The sequence below is a fragment of the Geotrypetes seraphini genome, chromosome 18 (assembly GCF_902459505.1).
Source record: "Geotrypetes seraphini chromosome 18, aGeoSer1.1, whole genome shotgun sequence".
NCBI lineage: Eukaryota > Metazoa > Chordata > Amphibia > Gymnophiona > Dermophiidae > Geotrypetes > Geotrypetes seraphini.
The window spans coordinates 9,425,497-9,443,561 of NC_047101.1; the positions used below are offsets into that span (position 1 = coordinate 9,425,497).

Here is an 18,065-nt window from a genome sequence, read left to right on the forward strand (position 1 = left end):
CTGTGTACCTCCTGAGATTTCAGGTGCCGCGGCACACTACGTAGGAGGAGAGGCACCTGTTGAGTGCCTGCAGGATGTGCCTCTCGTGGCAAGAGGCGTGTCCTGTAGGCAGTCAACTAACGCCAGTGCCTCCTCTCCCCTGCTGGAACCCCCGTCTGTAGGGCCTTCGCACATGCGCGGACATCGACATGATGATGTCACACTTGTGCGTGACATCACGGCGATGTCAGCGCACTTCCAGATGCCTCAAGCCGCAGCCACTACGTTTAATGTTTGCGGGACACTGACATACAAGTGTAGTCCCTAGTCACTATCCCCCAGTGGGTTGTATGTGGGGCAGTGGAGGGCTAAGTGACTTGCTCAGTGTCTCAAGGAGTCACAATGGGAATCCAACGCATTTCCCCCAAATCTCAGCCCACTGCAGTACTTCCTGAATTCAGCCACTAGATGTCACTCTCAAGCAAAGTCATTGACACTCTTGCTACTCAGGGAACGGATTTCGATGCAGAGCTGAAACTTAGGACCTACTGTAACTTCATGGTTGTGTACAATGCTTACTGCCTAAGTGACTCGACCAACTGAATATCTGTATTTTAAAATATATTCTGGAAAAAATATATTTCCTAGTCTCAATAAAATTGACAGTGAAACGAGTGGTGGTTGTCATATAGGCATTTTAATAATTCTTTTATTTCCTCAGGCACGGGTTCTCCCCAGAAGTCCCTCTGTGGGGCAGAGGAGGGAAGTAGCAAGAAACAGGCTGAAGATACCATTTCCCTTGTATCTTCCTTGCACTCAAGCCCCCCTGCATCACCTCAGAATACTCAGCGCAAAGGTAATGCCACGCATGATGTGATATTTCCCACATATGGGATTCATGCTATATATTGTGCTACAGATGGATGCCATGCCACGCCACTCGCTCCTGTTCCAGCCTCAGTCACATTTTTCAGTCTACAAATTTCTTAAACAGCTTGTTAACTTTCTGCTGTGTCACAGCCAGGAGCCTTTTTATTTTTTTAAGACTTCCTCGCAAGTAACAGGTAATATAAGTAAGACAGCATGGACAGAAAGACCCAATAATCCTTCCCCTCCTTTTAGCTACAAATCACAGCCTTGAAGAGCCTGAGATCTGAAAGTAGCAGAGCTTGGCATCATAGAGAAGAATTTTGGAGCACAAATCCTTACGCTTTCTCTACTCCTCCAGATTTCCATGCTACATTGGACTTTATGTACTTAGAAAAAAAATAAAATCAGCTTTTAATAGTCTTCACTAAGGTAGAATACCTCACCCCACTCCTGTAACAATGAGCCACTTTCCAGACAAACATTGTATTGCATTACATGAGTATTTATGGATCACTAATATTGTTTATTGAAAGCTTCTATACCACTGCTAATGACTAGAGGAGTCAATTCAGAGCGGTTTATGAGCATTGTAATGATGCTACAGTACATGAGCTTCTTTAATGTTGTTACAATAGAGTTTGCGTTTCCTAGGATGGTTTCAATACAGACATTATTAAACCATAATCAATATATTATTAAACCTTAATACTTATGCGTTTGTAAAGGTGTTACAATATAGAGTTAGTGTTTTCTGAGTTGGTTCTCAATACAGCCCTCTTAAACCATAATCAATCTTCCTGCTTATACATACCTACTTCTACAAACCTATATAAAATATATATTTATTCATATTATACCTTCTTATACACACACACAAATATCATCCATATTTAGTACCACGTATTGTGTTCTTACTGCTATTTCAGTTCGCGCTTAGTGTCGGTTTCCTTTTTTGGGTTTGTTGCTCAACTCTCACTCCAGATTGGTTGGATTTTTTTCTTCTCTGTGAATATCCAAATAGAGCAGCGATATTCAGACCACTATACGGATAGCTAACCGGAGAAAGTTAAAAACCACTCCAAAGATAGCACAGTGCCACTGAATATTCCAGATAGCCCTAGATAAAAGAAATATTCTGATAACCGTTGTTGACTCATGTGTAGAGAGGATCCTACCAGGTTTTATAGCTGTTAGTACTTCAGAGATGCCCTGTTGCTGTTGCCACTATTACGGGTGCAAAGGTTGAGTCTGCCAGAAGGTTGCTATAGCTATTAAGAGATTAATTATAGTCCTGTTGATAAACCAGTTCACTGGGAAATAGCACATGCAAAGTCATACAATCCATAGATTTAACTTCTAAGTGATTATAAGAATTGAATTAATCGAGGCTGTAGTAGTGTTTAATTTTGTCCCATATTGTGTGTACAGTATATATTGATTAATGAATATGCATGAGAGAGATTTGAATATAATGGGAAGTGACAGGTATGCAAATCTCTCTCATGCATGCCAGCAGTGTTTCCCAAGTCAGACCTAGAGTACACCTTTGCCGGTCAGGTTTTCAGGATATCCACAATGAATATGCATGAGACATTTGCAAATAATGGAGGCACTGTATGCAAATCTATGTCATGCATATTCATTGTGGATATCCTGAAAACCTGACTGGCAAAGGAATACTCCAGGACTGACTTGTGAAACATGGCCCTAGAGTTCTCCTTGTTTGAGAAACAGAGCCGCTCCTTTCAAGCCATAGTGCTGATGCATATTTTCTTAGCATCAATATTTCTCTGTAGAAAGCGGCAATATCTTAACAGACATAAATGTTGCACAGAGTTTATCTTAAGCACAGGATTTTTATCCGGTGTTTCCCTGTTTGATTTTATTTCACTTTATATTACAGCTGATAACATCGCAAGGTCGGAGAACTGCAGCCATATAAATCTCTCTGGATCTTCCTTGTCGCTCACCAGCGAGACCAGTCACAAGAGCAGTGGGCAGCGCAGCTATGGAATAGGTGGGAATTTCTTGCAAAAGAAAATCCAGCTGATCACTGGCAGGGTAGCGCAGGACGCAGGTTGTAGCAAAAGATTTGCCAAGGAAGACGATGCAGAGCAGGCAGGACGAGAGGAGGGCAAACCTAGGAAAAGAATGCGATCCCCTTTCGGACGATTCAGGGAAAGGAGCTTTTCCAGGGACAGACTAGTTTCTCCTGGTAAATTGGAAGCAGGCAGCAGTGGAGCAGCAGGAAGATGTGAGCAGGACAAGACTGATACAGCACTGCATAGGCGCAAGAACAGTGAATGCTTTTCTGCAGTTAGTATCCAGGGTAGCAATGATGCCTGTGCCTGGCTTTATTCTCAGCTAAGGAGGACTAAAAGGAGAAAAACAACCTGAAATGTGTCCTGTTGCTTTTACCTGGTCAAACCTTTCTATGTAAGAAAGGAGGAAAATGTCTTTAAAAAAACGTTGAAATGGGATGGTGACAGTAAAGCGCAGGACTGTCCAGACTTCATATTACTGAGAAAGTATAGCACAGGACTCTGTTAAAAAAACAAAACTGTGTCTGTGTTAAGTACGAATGTACAGGGCTTGGTCATGAGGTTGGGACACTTGAGATCTTTAAGGAGGAGTCCTAGCTTCCATTCCCAGCAAAAAGGCTTATGAAATGAAAAATATATACCAAAGATTATCTATCTTTGGCTAACAATCCGCTTACCTTAAGAAAATTACATTATATTGGAGGGGGGGATGTTTAAGAAGAACTGATAAACTATTTGCTCGATATGATCTAATGAAATAAAGTTCCATCAAGCTCTGCATCCATGTTTCCAACAGTGGCCAATGTGGGTCAGAAGTATCTGTTTTGGGTTGGTGTATTTATAATCCGTCTTTTACAAGGCAAAGTACATCAACACATTCATAAATGTACTCAAATGACATTACAATCATTTCACAAAAAAATTAAAACAGCACCAAATTACATGACAAACTAATCTCTCCAGACAATCTTCCTATCCTAAACAGATCAGCTCAATGAACAGGCAGGTACCCAAAGAGTGCTTGGTACTTTAATGTATTTTGATGCAATGGTTAATTGTGGTACCAGCCTGCAAAGTAATAAGGAAAAGACAAGGCTGGTAAGAAAGTATGATTTTAGGGATCCCAGGTCCTGAAGTTGACCTATAGGGTCCCAGAGACCATCTAAATCCATTCTGGCAGGATGGTGGTGATGAGGTACTTTGTATTTTGGGCAGACTGGATGGTTTTACGTGCTATCATCTACTCTGTTTACCACTGTCCAGCAAGGCCACAATGCTTGGGCAACAGGCTCATTAGTTTTGGCAGCTGTTCAGATAATTACAAACTTTGGTCATAACACAAGAGTCGGTCAGGGAGGGAAGTGGCTTGGGCATTGGATTAAGTATAGAAGCTTGTATGCTTCAACTCCAGGACAAATGAGCATGACAAACATTGACTTGGTTAGGAGCAGTTTGGGATGGGTCCTTGAGTCAGTATCTGTCATCATTTCTATGTATTACTGGTGAGACAGAGCCTATCATAGCCAGTGCCAACATTATGCCATATAAAGCAAGGTCAGCATCTGTTTGAGAAGCTCCTTCTGCCGCGAAGCTTCAGGTCATAGCCCTGCTTAAAATGTTCAAGCAAAGGCATGTATTTGTGACCATAACATTTAGTCATTTTTAAGAGCTGCCATTAAAAATATAACCTAAAGGTAGAGCACAATTTGCAGTCCTTATTAGGGCTGTACCGAATACTCAGATTTGATTTGACTTGGCATTATTTGTACTACGCTGAATAGGTGGCATAGCCTTGGATGGGCCTAGGCCAACCCACTTTAGCCTCAGGCTCAGCCAGTAGCAGCACATACACATGGAGCTGGTGGGAGATCTCCAAGCCCCCCTAGCTAAAATCTCCCCAAATCTCTCCTGCCTTGTGCCTTTTAGACAGCTGATCTTCGCTGGCAGCAAGCAGTGTGGCCACTCCACAGCCTTCCTTCTGACGCAATTTCCTGTTCTGCATAGATGGAGTATATCAGAAGGAAGACTGTAGGGCTAGTGTGAGTGGTGTGCAGCCGGCAAAGATTGGTTCTCTAAAAGGTATGCAGCAGCAGGCTTGAGACATTGCCATGCTGGGGGGGGGGGGGGGGGGGGGGAGCAGCTCACCTGTGTGGGAGAGGGGTAGCCTGAGACACCAGAGTGCCAGGAGCTGGATCACTCAGGTGGAAGAAGGGGAGAGATTTGCCCACCTGACTTGGGTCAAGGCCGACCCCAAATTAGGTGTCTAGCTCTGCCCCTGATGAATACCAATTTAAATTCAAACTAGAAAAATATGGAGCTCTACAGTGCTAAATCCTACAGAAATAAACACTTGATCTGTGATTTCATGTTACTGCTTCCATTTACGTTAAAGCTCAATGTCCATTATTTGTATTTGGCTGAATAATAATTTTCATTATTCATATTCATCTGAATAGTAAAATATGCCATTCAGTACATCTCTAGTATTATATTCTAAACTTAACCTGCTCTTCGTAAGCCTTTGGTGTATGAAATTGTTATAACACCAAACTGGGTTCGCCCTCATAGGCTATGATACATTTAATGCTTTTAAAGGGTTAAATAGCCCAGTATGTTTTCATTCAGTAGTTGTTTACATTTTGCTATATACACAGAATACCACAATGCAAAATTTCTGCAAAACACAGACCTTTCTGTCCTAGAAGTCATATTTCAAAAATAAAGGATTTTTATATTTTTGGGGTGAACCTTGACCGAAAAATATATACAGAGTTTATACCACACATGCAGACTTAACCAGTTCAAAACGTTTTCTAGCAAGTCATAGGTGACTCTCCCTTTCCCTCGTCTTGGACTAACCCAATAGATTATAAAGACATTGCTTGCAACTTGTTTGTTAACCCTTAATCCACTGGAATACATGGAAATAACACAGCAGTACAGTGCTAAGCTTTTCAAATAGCAGCAGCCACACTTAACTCTGGTAGGTACCATGTGAAGATTATACTGTATTGGTGCAACTTTGGGCTTCCCACAGGTGGGTGCTATTGACGAAAGAGCGGCTGATGTAGGGCTAGACTTACTGAAAGGTTTCTACTAAGTTTGTCTGCGTTCAGTGGCATAGCAAGGGTGAGAGGCACCCCTCTCCTGTCCTCACCTGCGCCCTCTCTTCCCATCCCCCATACCTCTAGTTGAAGTTGTTGCTTGCGGTGACCCTGTCGGCTCTCCCTCTGACATCACTTCCTATGCACGACACCCAGAAGTGATGTCAGCGGGAGAACTGACAGGGTCACGAAAAGCACGTGTCGACCGCCATGAACACCAACTTCAACTAGAGGTATGGGGGAAGGGAGGAATGAGGAGGGGTGCTGGCGCCTGGGGCGGACCGCCCTCCCCCACCCCCTTTACTACACCACTGTCTGCGCTAAACTAATGCACATCATATTACCGCAGGCAGGGCAGCATTAACCAATAGGCCAAGTAGGCACGTGCCTGGGGCCCAATGAAGGAGAGCATCAACATTGTTTTTTCCAAATGGCGATGGACCCCCCCCCCCCCCCCCATTGACAGAAAGTAAGACAAGCAAGCAACGGTAAGAAAGACAACAGAACTGTAATTTTGCAAGCGGTGTTGCTTGCCCAAAGCTTCCCTCTGATGTAGCTTCCTGTTGCCACCTGGGTGCATGGTGGGGTGGGGCGGGGAGCCCAGTGTACTTGTGTGCCTAGGGGCCCTCGACGAATTAATCCTGCCCTGACCGCAGGTTGCAGTTTATGAATTAGGAAGTAGCTATTAAGAGCTAGGGCTGCACATTTACTGCATTAACATGAGAAATCCGCTATCTTCCTCCTTAATCCTCCAAACTTCTTGTTGCCAGCAGTGATTAAGTTGGGTTGCCTCTGGCTGGCTTGAGCAGACTTCTCTCTGTTGCAACTTGCTGTCACTCTGTGATCAGGAGGTGGCAGAAAGAAGGCCCTTAAGCTAGCCAGAGATAGCCTAGCATAATTACTGTCACCACCAGTTTGGAGGACCAGGGAGGTGGGGCAAGATTCTGTAGAATTAATAAAAACAATGGCATAGCATGCTTTAGTAAATCCTAGCTTTAGTTTGTAACCATTCAGCGAGCCAGTCCCTAAGGACCATGAATTTATATGATTCTTGAGTGCTGGAGAGCGTTGCCTCATAGGATATAATCTTTGTCCTACCTTCATCAGCTTAGACCAGATGATAAAACTCTCAACTGATATAAAACTCCAACAGTCCCTTTGGCTTTTCTAGATGACAAACTGGGACATTTTGTGCCCTTTATTTATTTACTAGTCTTTAAGCCTGTTACATTAACGGGTGCTAGAATAGATGTGTGTGTCTGTCTTTCTCTCTCTCTCTCTCTCCTTGGCCGCTTTCTGTCTGTCTTTTTCTTTCTTTTTCTCTCTCTCTCTTTCTTCGGCTGTCCACTACCACCCTTTGCCTGCTCCCCCTGTAGCCCTTCCTTGCTTCCCCTGTCCAGCAGCAGCCCTTCTCCCTTTGTTTTATCTCCCCTCTGTCCAGCAGTACCTCTTCCCTGCTCCCCCTGTCCAGCAGTAGGCCTTCTCCCTTCCTTTTACCCCCCCCTGTCCAGCAGTACCTCTTCCCTGCTCCCCCTGTCCAACAGTAGGCCTTCTCCTTTCCCTGCTCTCTCTGTCCAGCATCCGCTAGCCTGGGCAGCTTCGGGGTTTTTTGCTAGGCTGGCCCATCTCGCATTATCAAAGTGGGCCGGCCTAGCAAATGCACCGCGGCTGCTGTGTTTGCTGGTCGGGGGGGGGGGGGGGGGGAGACGGAGGAGGTGAGAAGAGGCATCCTGGCAGGACACAGCACGGTGGCAGGGATCACAAAACCCTAAATCTTAATTTGAGTGGCCTCTTTGTAGGCAGGTAAAGTTTCAAGTTTTTATTAAGAACATAAGAAGTTGCCTCCACTGGGTCAGACCAGAGGTCCATCGTGCCCAGCGGTCCGCTCCTGCGGCGGCCCATCAGGTCCATGACCTGTGAAGTGGTTCCCGACCATTCTTATAACCTACCTCTGGTTCTATCTGTACCCCTCAATCCCTTTATCTTTTAGGAACCTATCCAAACCTTCCTTGAACCCCTGTACTGTGCTCTGGCCTATCACAACTTCTGGAAGAGAATTCCATGTGTCTACCATCCTCTGGATAAAAAAGTACTTCCTAGCATTTGTTCTAAACCTGTCCCCTTTCAATTTCTCCGAGTGACCCCTAGTGCTTGTGGTTCCCCACAGTTTGAAGAATCTGTCCTTATCCACTTTCTCAATGCCCTTCAGGATTTTGAAGGTTTCTATCATGTCCCCTCTCAGTCTCCTCTTCTCCAGGGAGAACAGCCCCAGCATTTTTAACCTGTCAGCGAATGAAAGATTTTCCATACCTCTTATCAGTTTAGTCGCTCTTCTCTGGACTCCCTCGAGTACTGCCATGTCTTTTTTGAGGTACGGCGACCAGTACTGGACACAGTACTCCAGGTGCGGGTGCCTATCCAAATCCTAAGTGATGTACAAGGAATAAAAGGGAATTAACAAATTTCTTTTGAATTGATCCTCCATTTTTTCTTCTCTAATATAGGCAGGTAATGCATTCCATAACGGGGGTGCTGTAACTGAAAAGATGTCAGGGCGTTTTGTACTAATTATCTTAAAAGATGATTGATTTTAAAAAAGAGTAGTTTCTGATCGATGTTCATACATCAAAGATAAAATGACTGTTGTTCTCCAGTGTGTTACCCCATCTTTCTGCTCTGTGTCACATTTTCCTATGTTCTTTATTGCCCTTAGCCCACACCAAACAGTATGTTCTCCTTGAATGGATCCTACAGGAAAATGATGTAAAGAAATTTCCCCTTTTAGTGTGTGTTTTGTGGTTAAAGGCAGATTCTTTAAACATATGGGTCAAATTATCCAGCTTCATTTCTGTTCCATCTGAAGTTTATGCAGCAAGAGGAGGTTGTGGGGTCTATTTATATGTATTATATTGGGAATGAAACAGGAGGAGTCAGAACACCCTGGTTTTAGAAAGTTGTATCTGGATTTTTCATGTACACAAGCAAAAAGCCGGTTCTACCTAACCCATGGTTAAGGTCCCTTTTTATCAAGCTGTGTTAGGGTTTCTTATCGCTGGCCACAGTGGTAAAAGCTCCGAAGCTTATAGGAATTCTGTGAGCATCTGAGCTTATACCACAGCGGCTGGTGATTAAAAAAAACAAAACAACAACCCTAACACAGCTTGATAAAAGGGGGCCTAAATGTGTGGTCGGTAGCCTGCACAGACTTGAAAATGCAGCCAAAATAGATGTGAGGATCGCGAGTGGCCTAGTCAAACCTTACATCTCAGAAGAACATAAGAGCTGTCATACTGGGACAGACCAAGGGTCCATCAAACCCAGTATCCTATTTCCAACAGGGGCCAACCCAGGTCCCAAGTACCTGACAAGATCCCATGTAGTAAAGCAGATTTTATGCTGCTTATTTTAGGGAAAAATAGTGGATTTCCCCAAGCTAGGCTGGAATGGATTAACACTGTTGGGCCCTGGGAAAGCATATATTTCTGGGCCCTACCCTCTCATGGACTCCTATTTACTTGGTTTCTCTCCCCCTTTCCATGAGTCACATTTCATTTTCCATGCTCTCCATATTTTCATAAGAACATAAGAACATAACATAAGAAATGCCATCTCCGGATCAGACCTTCGGTCCATCAAGTCCGGCGATCCGCACACGCGGAGGCCCTGGCAGGTGTACACCTGTCGTAATTTATAGTCCACCATATCCTTACATGCCTCTCTTAAGGAGATATGCATCTAGTTTGCTCTTGAAGCCTAGGACGGTCGATTCCGCAATAATCTCATCTGGGAGGGCATTCCAGGTGTCAACCACTCTCTGAGTGAAGCAGAACTTCCTGACATTAGTCCTGAACCTGTCCCCCCTTAGCTTCATTTCATGTCCTCTAGTCCGTGTCATTCATGCCCTTCCTCTACCATACTTGCCCATGCACATTCCACCCCTCCAGAAGTAGCAGAGAGAGTGCAGAACCTAGCTGTGGGTTTGGTATTTCTAACGTCTCCTGCAGCGCTGCCTCTCCCCCCTGCAATCTCTGCTGCACGACTCATCTTCTACCAAACTCGCTACACTCATGTCACCCCTCTCCTTAAATCACTTCATTGGCTCCCTATCCGCCTTCACAGACAGTTCAAGCTCCTATTGCTGACCTACAAGTGTGTTCATTCTGCTGCCCCTCAATATCTCTTCTCCCTTCTCTCTCCTTATTCACCTCCCAGAGAACTCCGTTCCTCAGATAAGCTGCTCTTAGCTGTACCCTTTTCCTCCACTGCCAATTCCAGACTTTGTTTCTTTCATCTAGCTGTCCCCTATGTCTGGAATAAATTACCCGAGTTGTCCACCAAGCCCCTTATCTTACCTTGTTTTAAAGCAGACTTGAAAACCCACCTTTTTGATATAACCTTCAATCCATAACTCTACCCCCCACCAACCTAGCCAGCAGATTAACTTCCCCTTAACTGTATCCATGACATCCTGTTTGTCTGTTAGATGGTAAGCTCTTTCGAGCAGGGACCACAACATAATGGCTGAAATGTTGGTTCTACCTATCCAAGACGCAGCGAGACCCAGAAAACAGCAACAATCAAAAGAGATTTAGCTTTCTTTGGTGGTTCTCATAGGATATAGGTAGAGTGGTGAGAGTGTTAGGACAGTTTTGAAAGGAATTTGCCTGGGTAAGTTAACTTAGTAATTCCCCAACTGAAAAATTCCCTTTAATTAATATACACGTGTGTATTTGTAGCATGCACACACTTCTTAACAATTCCTCACTGGTTCTATTTGCTTTCTTCAAGGCCTCATACAGAAAGCTTAATCTCTCCCCCCTCCGCAACACCCCAACACTTAACACCAGCTCAGCCCCTCCTTATTGGCTGGATCCTTCCACAATTTCTGTAAGGGGGAGCATTGGAGAGCTATTGAGCTAAACTGAAAAATATCCATTACATTACATTACATTAGGGATTTCTATTCCGCCTGTGCCTTGCGGTTCTAGGCGGATTACAATAGAGAAGATATCTGGGCATTTCCAGTAGAATTACATTACAGGATAAGAGTAAGTTACAGGAACCGTAAAGAATTATGATACTTCAATTTCACGGAAGATAATACATATCACAGAAGATAATAGATATCACAGAAGATAATACATATCTCAGAAGATAATATATATCACCGTAGATAATACATATCACAGAAGATAATACATATCAACTGAAACAAGTTAAGTCAGGTGGGGTGTAAAAGAGTTACAGTAATTCTAGATCACAGACAAAGAGATACTATAGGTGGGTGTTTCCAAAGGCGTTGATTGGGAACTCATTGGATGGTGGTTAGAGTGATGGGAGATATTTTTTGAACACATACTCTAGTCATCCACCTGCTTGAAGACAGATAATTTACAGATCTGCTGAATCCTGAGTACATCTTCTGGGTTCCCCTAAACCAGTGTCCTGCAAACTTTTTTTTTTTGCTCCAGCACACAACCCCTCCCCCAACCCTGCCCCGCCCCACACAAACCTCATTTTCCCTGAGTTCAGGGCCATGTCCGGAGGGCCTCCGATCATGCGCGGATGTTAACACAATGATGTCACACGCATGCTCACGATGTCCGCGCATGCTCAGAGGCCCTCCAGACATGGCCATGAGCTCAGGGAAAACGAGATGAGGTTTGTGTGGGGGTGGAGAGGTGCTGATGCCAAAAGTGACTCAATCCTTGGTGACATACTTGGAATCTTGCCGCGGCAGAGTTTGCGATTCCCTGCCCTAAATGTTTGGCCCTTAGGCAGCTGCCTAGTTTGCATACACCTTAATCTGACTCTGCCTGTGGCCCACTATACTCGCCCTGTACGATTTTGATAATTAAAACGCAACAATTATGATTCTTGCACAAACATCCTATAAAAACAGATTAAGTATAGGCTAATACTACTTTGAGTTTGTGTGGCTTTTAGGACCTATTTTGCTTTGAGTGCTGTTACATTCAGAGCTGGCCCAAACATTATGCAAGATTAGGCAGTTGCCTAGTGCATCAGTTTCTTGGGGACAGGTGCATTCAATTTTCCTCCTAGGTTGTTGTTTTTTTTTTTTTTTTTGTCATTTTTAGTTGCTCCATCAATGGTCTGTTTGTTCCAGCGCTTACTTTTATACTCACAGTGAACTTTTCCAATTGTTTTTTTGTTCCCCATTAAGGTTACGCCCTCATACCGTCCACAAAGTCTGACAACTTTTCAGACTCCAGCCACAGTGAGATCTCCTCACGGTCCAGCATCGTCAGCAATTGTTCTGTGGACTCAATGACGGCTGCTCTTCAGGACGAGAGGGGCTTACCCCAGTCGTACACTGCCATGGACTCTGTAGGAACTGTGGAGAGAAGAGAAATCCCTCACCCAGTGGGGGACTATAGCCAGCCTTGCTCTAGGTAAGCAGAGGTGCGGCCCTTGGGCTCGACTGGAAACATAAAAAGAAGTCCCAGTGACAGTTTCCACTGTGGTATGGCTTGCGTTTGCACGTTAAAGTGGGAGGCTGTGAGCTCATTGGTAGCCTGGGGGATAAGCTAGTGGTAAAAACATATTGTGGGGCTGTTACTCCAGTAAGCAAAGAACCGATTAGCCCATCTAGTTTGCAAAATTGAGAATCTGCTAGCCCTTTCTCTCATCTGCACACAAAGTGGAGGAGCTGCCAAATGCTTAGGGGTAATGTCCCAAAAACCAGGGAAGCTAGGGTTCAAGTGCTAATGCTGCATCTTGCAATCTTGGGTAAGTCACTTAAGGGCATAAAAATAGCCATACAGGGTCAGACTAGTGGCCAATCCAGGTCACAAGTACCAGATAGAAACCAAAATAATAGCAACATTTTAGAGCTGATATTGTGATGTCATAATTCTTCATCCACCAATTCCTAAGAGCCAACCTCATCAATGATGTCACAATGGTTTGATTGTCCTATACTAGGCTCACATAAGAACATAAGACCAATCTGGCTCAGTATCCTGTTCCCACAGTGGCCAAACCAGGTCACAAGTACCTGACAGAAATCCAAATAGTAGCACATAACCTCTTTGGGCAGGACAGGTTCTTGCCTGGTTAAATCATGCTGGGAAGCCAAATTGCTACTCTTCAGCAGCATTTGAAGTGGATAACACTGCCGAATATTACAACTGGCTGTCGTGAGATCATGCAGTTCATGGTGGGGCCAACCAGGAAGTTATCTGGGTATCACATAACATTCAGTGCCAGGGTCTGGATAACTAATCGGGCGCGTTAGACCACAGTCCTAACAGCCTAGTTAGTTATCTGGGTACAAAACTGAATGTCAGCCATAATGCCTGGTACCCAGATAGGTGCGGTCTGCCTTGGGTGCAGGGGGCTCAGGGGTGCCGGAGCGGTCACAAGTCTGCGGTTCACCTGTAAACAGCCATCTGCTCCGCCAGTCTCCCATCCCCTCTGTCAATCTCCTGTTCTGGGCAGGGGACTAGCAGTGCAGAAGGCTTTGTGTAGGCAGCCTGCAACCGATCCACTCACCTTCCTGCTGCCTAGAGGAGGGGGGTGCTCCACCCCAGGCTCCCACCCTGCCAGGTACACCTCTGCTCTTGATATACTAGAAATGGAGTTTACTGTTGTAGGAACTCCTCCAGTGGTTGGCTACATTTGAGCATCGTCGCTAATTCTGTCTCTCTTATGCCAAAATAGCTGGTTATCGCTGAGAGCTGCTGCACTCCGAGGGGCCTACATCACGTCGTCTTTGAGCAATGAGGAGATTTCCCATGAGCACCTTGCAGTGGACTCTGCCGACAGTGGCCGTGGGAGCTGGACTTCTTGCTCGAGCAACTCTCATGACAACTTCCAGACTATCCAGGCCCAAAAGAGCTGGGATCTCTTAAACCCTTACCGACACTTACACTTGGGTGCTCCCATTGCAGAGGTAGAGCAAGTGAACTTTTCCAATGAGTCAAGCTTGCATGCTCAAGAATGTTCAAGGACCGGCAGGCCGTCAAAAGGCAATGGGGAGCCTGAACCCTCGCACCAAAGCTGGACTTCCTCCAGCTCTCTGTCAGACACGTATGAGACAAACTACGGAACAATTAGGCGGCGAGTAGTGGATAGTTCTGTGGCAGAGCAGAACGAGATTTTGGACTCTAAACTAGGCACAGACTCGTCTTACAAAACCGTTACCTCAAGTACAGAGAAAGGCCTTATAGGTAAGTTGAGTCGAGAGCTTCTGTGCTAACATCTGTTTTACATTGACTGGGAAGCTGTTAAGAAATGACATCAGCAGATGTGTGTGTGTGTGTTGGGGGGGGAGGGGGGAGAGAAGCAGCTGGATAACCGGTGCAAATCAAATGTTCAAATGTTCTAATTATACCAAGGCTTGACAATGTGTTTTCACTATGTGCATTGCTATAGTAAGATCATCTGGATCTATTATAGCTTCTTGATTGTGATGGGTTCAGTTTTATTAAAATAAGCAAAAATAGTTTGGAATAATAGAGGAAGAAATTATGTCTACCTAACAGATTTCTAAAGACACCATGTACTGATGCATTTGTCTGGTGTCTTGTTTTCTTACAGTGATGTCTCACAAAGTGGAAACATAATAGAGCATCTCACTGCATTTCCAGGGGGAGGGTATTTTTAGAAGTTTTCTTCTATTTTTATATCCTGTTCAAAATCACTTTGCCCACTCCATTGCCAGTCTTGAATTCTATGGTTAAAGGGCCCTGAATATGGACACTAGATGGTGCTGTTCTGTAGCTTGAACACAGTCTCTGCAGTATCTCCAACCCATGGGTGTATTAAGGGGGGGGGGGGCTGCTGTCTACCCCGGGCAACGAAACCCATCCTCCACTCTCCCCGCCACGCGTGTGTGCCCCTTCCCTTGTACCTCCTTTTTCCCAGCTTGAACAGTATGACAAACTTGTTGCCCACGTCGGTGTTGGCTCTCTGATGTCACTTCCGGGTTCCACGCCTAGGAAGTGACATCAGAGGGAGAGCCGACAAGAGGTGGGCAGCAAGATCGTGATGCTGCTTGCGCTGGGATAACGAGAGGTACGGGGGAAGGAAAGGGGGGGGTGCAAGCACCGCAGGGGGGTTGAGAAGGAGCGAGGGGGCAGAGAAGAGGGCGGGGAAGGGTCGCTACCACCCCAGCCGATACTCATTCTTGCTACGCCATTGCTCCAACCTGACTTGCTTAGGGACCAATGCTCTAAACCAGGGATCTCAAAGTCCCTCCTCGAGGGCCGCAATCCAGTCGGGTTTTCAGGATTTCCCCAATGAATATGCATGAGATCTATTAGCATACATTGAAAGCAGTGCATGCAAATAGATTCATGCATATTCATTGGGGAAATCCTGAAAACCCGACTGGATTCGGCCCTCAAGGAGGGACTTTGGAGACCCCTGAGTTAGGGTGTAGAACAGGGGTAGGTAACTCCGGTCCTCGAGGGCTGGCATCCAGTCGGGATTTCAGGATTTCCCCAATGAATATACACTGAAAGCAGTGCATGCACATAGATCTCATGCATATTCCTTGGGGAAACCCCGAAAACCCGACTGGATTGCGGCCCTCAAGGGGAGACTTTGAGACCCCTGAACTAACGCCAGCGTTTTAAAGTGGTTATTTAAATGATGATGATAATAAGGTCAGGTAGTATTCCTTCCCAATGCACAGAAGAAAATGATGGCCCATAATGCCGAAAAGTTTACCACCAGCTCAAGGGCAGCATAGGAAGTTTTCAGAATTGTAAACTGCTGTACATTACCGGGCAGAGCTTTGGGTTCTGGCCCAGAAATAGCTAAGAAGAAGAAATACATTTAAATGAAATCAGTAATTTAACGAGTGGGTACTATGTTTTAGCGGTAAATCGAATCAGTTTTTCACATTGCACTGCAGTTTTTATCTGCTTTTGTAAGCTGAGTGCTGCTAATGAGAACCAAGCGGGTTCTTTAGTCTGAGGAAAAGTGGAAGCAAATATCGGTGCCTGTTTTTCTGCACTTAAATATGAGGATTAAAAAAAAAAAAAAATGAAAGTGCAAACAATTTTTGAAAGGCTCATATTTAAAAGCCCAGAAAGCCAACGCCATGTGCTTGCAGTTTTAGGTTTGATGGGCATGCACATAAGAGTCACGCTTACCGTAAACCCTTTCTGTGCATGTGCTGGGTGCAGTCCTTCCCTTGCTTTCAGTTCGTTAGCACCAATTAACCTCGTATCATTTGCACAAGATTGTTTTTGAGCATCGCTTTGCTATTTCTTCATGTTCCTTTCTGTGTTATGGGCTTTGCAGAAATGCCTTATGAAATTGCTTCTATGTATGTAATACAAATAACCCAAGTTTTAAAAATATTTTTGCAGCGCTATTTTACTTTTAAAATACAAACAAAGAAATTATAATGAAATGGATGGTGGGAAAAGGAAATGTGATGTACCTCGGAAGCACTGTTCCCTCGAAGCTGAGCAGGAGTACGGGGTGGTGCTTCAATATTGTGTTTTCAATAGCTAGGAATCCCTGGAGTCCTGCAGAGCTTGCCTGTCCATCACTATTGAAAATATGGTAGTGAAACAGCACCACCTACTGGCAGGACTAAAGGTGGAGGACTTCTGCTCTGCTTAGAGTAATGTCTCGCAAACTTTGTCAAGCAGCAGCATATTAAACGGAGTGGCTGCGGCTCGAAACATCCGGAAGTGCGCAGACATCGATACAGTGACATCACGTGCATGTTTGACATCATCACGTCGACATCTGTGCATGTGTGAAGGCCCTCCAGATGGGCGACACGCTGAGAGGAGCTGGCGCTGGCTGACTGCCTACAGGCTGTGCCTCTCGCCATGAGAGGCATGTCCTGTAGGCAGTCAGCTGGCATTTCTCCTCCTCCCCAGCGTCTCACGGCACACTAGCTTAGAGGGAACAGTATTTGTAAGGCAAAAGTATGGCTATAATTTGAGATTCTGTGCTCAGAGATTCTGGATTTAACAAATTCCTAAAAAATAGAGTCAGGATGTGTTAGGGAGTAACAGGCAGTGACACTGAATCTGAAAAGGCAATATTTATGTTTTTATGCACATATGCAGTGGGACACCTTTTTCCAGAGTGAGCATATGCTGATACAGGAGGTATTTTCTCTGTCCCTAGTGGCTCACGATCTGTTTGTACCTGAGGCAATGGTAGGATTTGAACCGGGCTCTTAGCCCACTGCTCTAACCATTTTATTGTTGCAAGATTGATCTGAACTTTTATGGTTGTAGCAGGGCTGCCAAGAGAATACCAGGCTCAGGGCAAACAATTTTACAGGGCTCCTGGGGTCCCTTACCACTGCCCCCCCCCAGATCCCCCTGCCGGGTTATTGCCTGTAGCCACGGGTCCTCCTCCTTTCTGCTGCTGTCCCCTCCTCTCGCGCAAAGTCTTTCCTGTTTCCATTTAAGTGAGAGTGGACACCGGGAAAGAGGGGGGGACCTGTGGTCGGCGGCAGAATAGAGTTAGTGCACTAAGCGCCAAGGGCACAGCGTTCTTCTGCTGCTGCCACCAGGCCCAGGGAATCTTGCCCTCTGTCCCCTCAGTGGCTGTGGGTTGTAGAAGAAGCTGAATGTTTAACCCTCTGGTTACTTTGGCCTTACAGCTATTGCAGTAACTTTGGTGCCAGATCCTTTACAAGCTAATATTTTTTAAGCAGATTACTTTTACTGTTCTCTGAGTTTTCACCTCATGCTCTGTAATTGTACATTGGAGTGATTTTGTAAACGTACAACTCTATTTTTTTTTAACATCATTTTTAATACCCAGAATAATCTGTTAAGTACTATTAATTTGTGTGAGGTGGCTACAAGTCTTTTTATTTATTTATTTATTTTTTGGTTGGGGGGGGGTTGACTCTGTTAGTTAGAGCCCCTACTGTGTGTGTTCTTCAGAGTTTCACAGTACGATACGAGTTCACAAGCCTCGGAGATATGGCAGAAAATGTGTACTGCTCTCATTTTCCGACGTTCACGCACTCTCAAATGTGTAAAGGTGTCAGCCAGGTACTTAATAGGATTTTAAATCCCCAGTAACTGTTAATGGATATTCAGTGATGTCAGGATTACCC

At 44.9% G+C, this 18,065-nt stretch overlaps 1 protein-coding gene across 5 annotated transcripts in view; it reads left to right on the plus strand.

The window, feature by feature from the left end:
- Nucleotides 1-18,065, plus strand: part of RAPGEF6 (Rap guanine nucleotide exchange factor 6) — a 251,129-nt gene that overhangs the window by 225,224 nt on the left and 7,840 nt on the right. For all 5 annotated transcript variants that reach the window (XM_033926955.1, XM_033926960.1, XM_033926957.1 and 2 more), the window contains 4 exons: nt 701-835; nt 2,753-2,866; nt 12,180-12,408; nt 13,679-14,187. In XM_033926955.1, the coding sequence (XP_033782846.1) occupies nt 701-835; nt 2,753-2,866; nt 12,180-12,408; nt 13,679-14,187 (987 nt within the window). The remainder of the gene's footprint in view (nt 1-700; nt 836-2,752; nt 2,867-12,179; nt 12,409-13,678; nt 14,188-18,065) is intronic.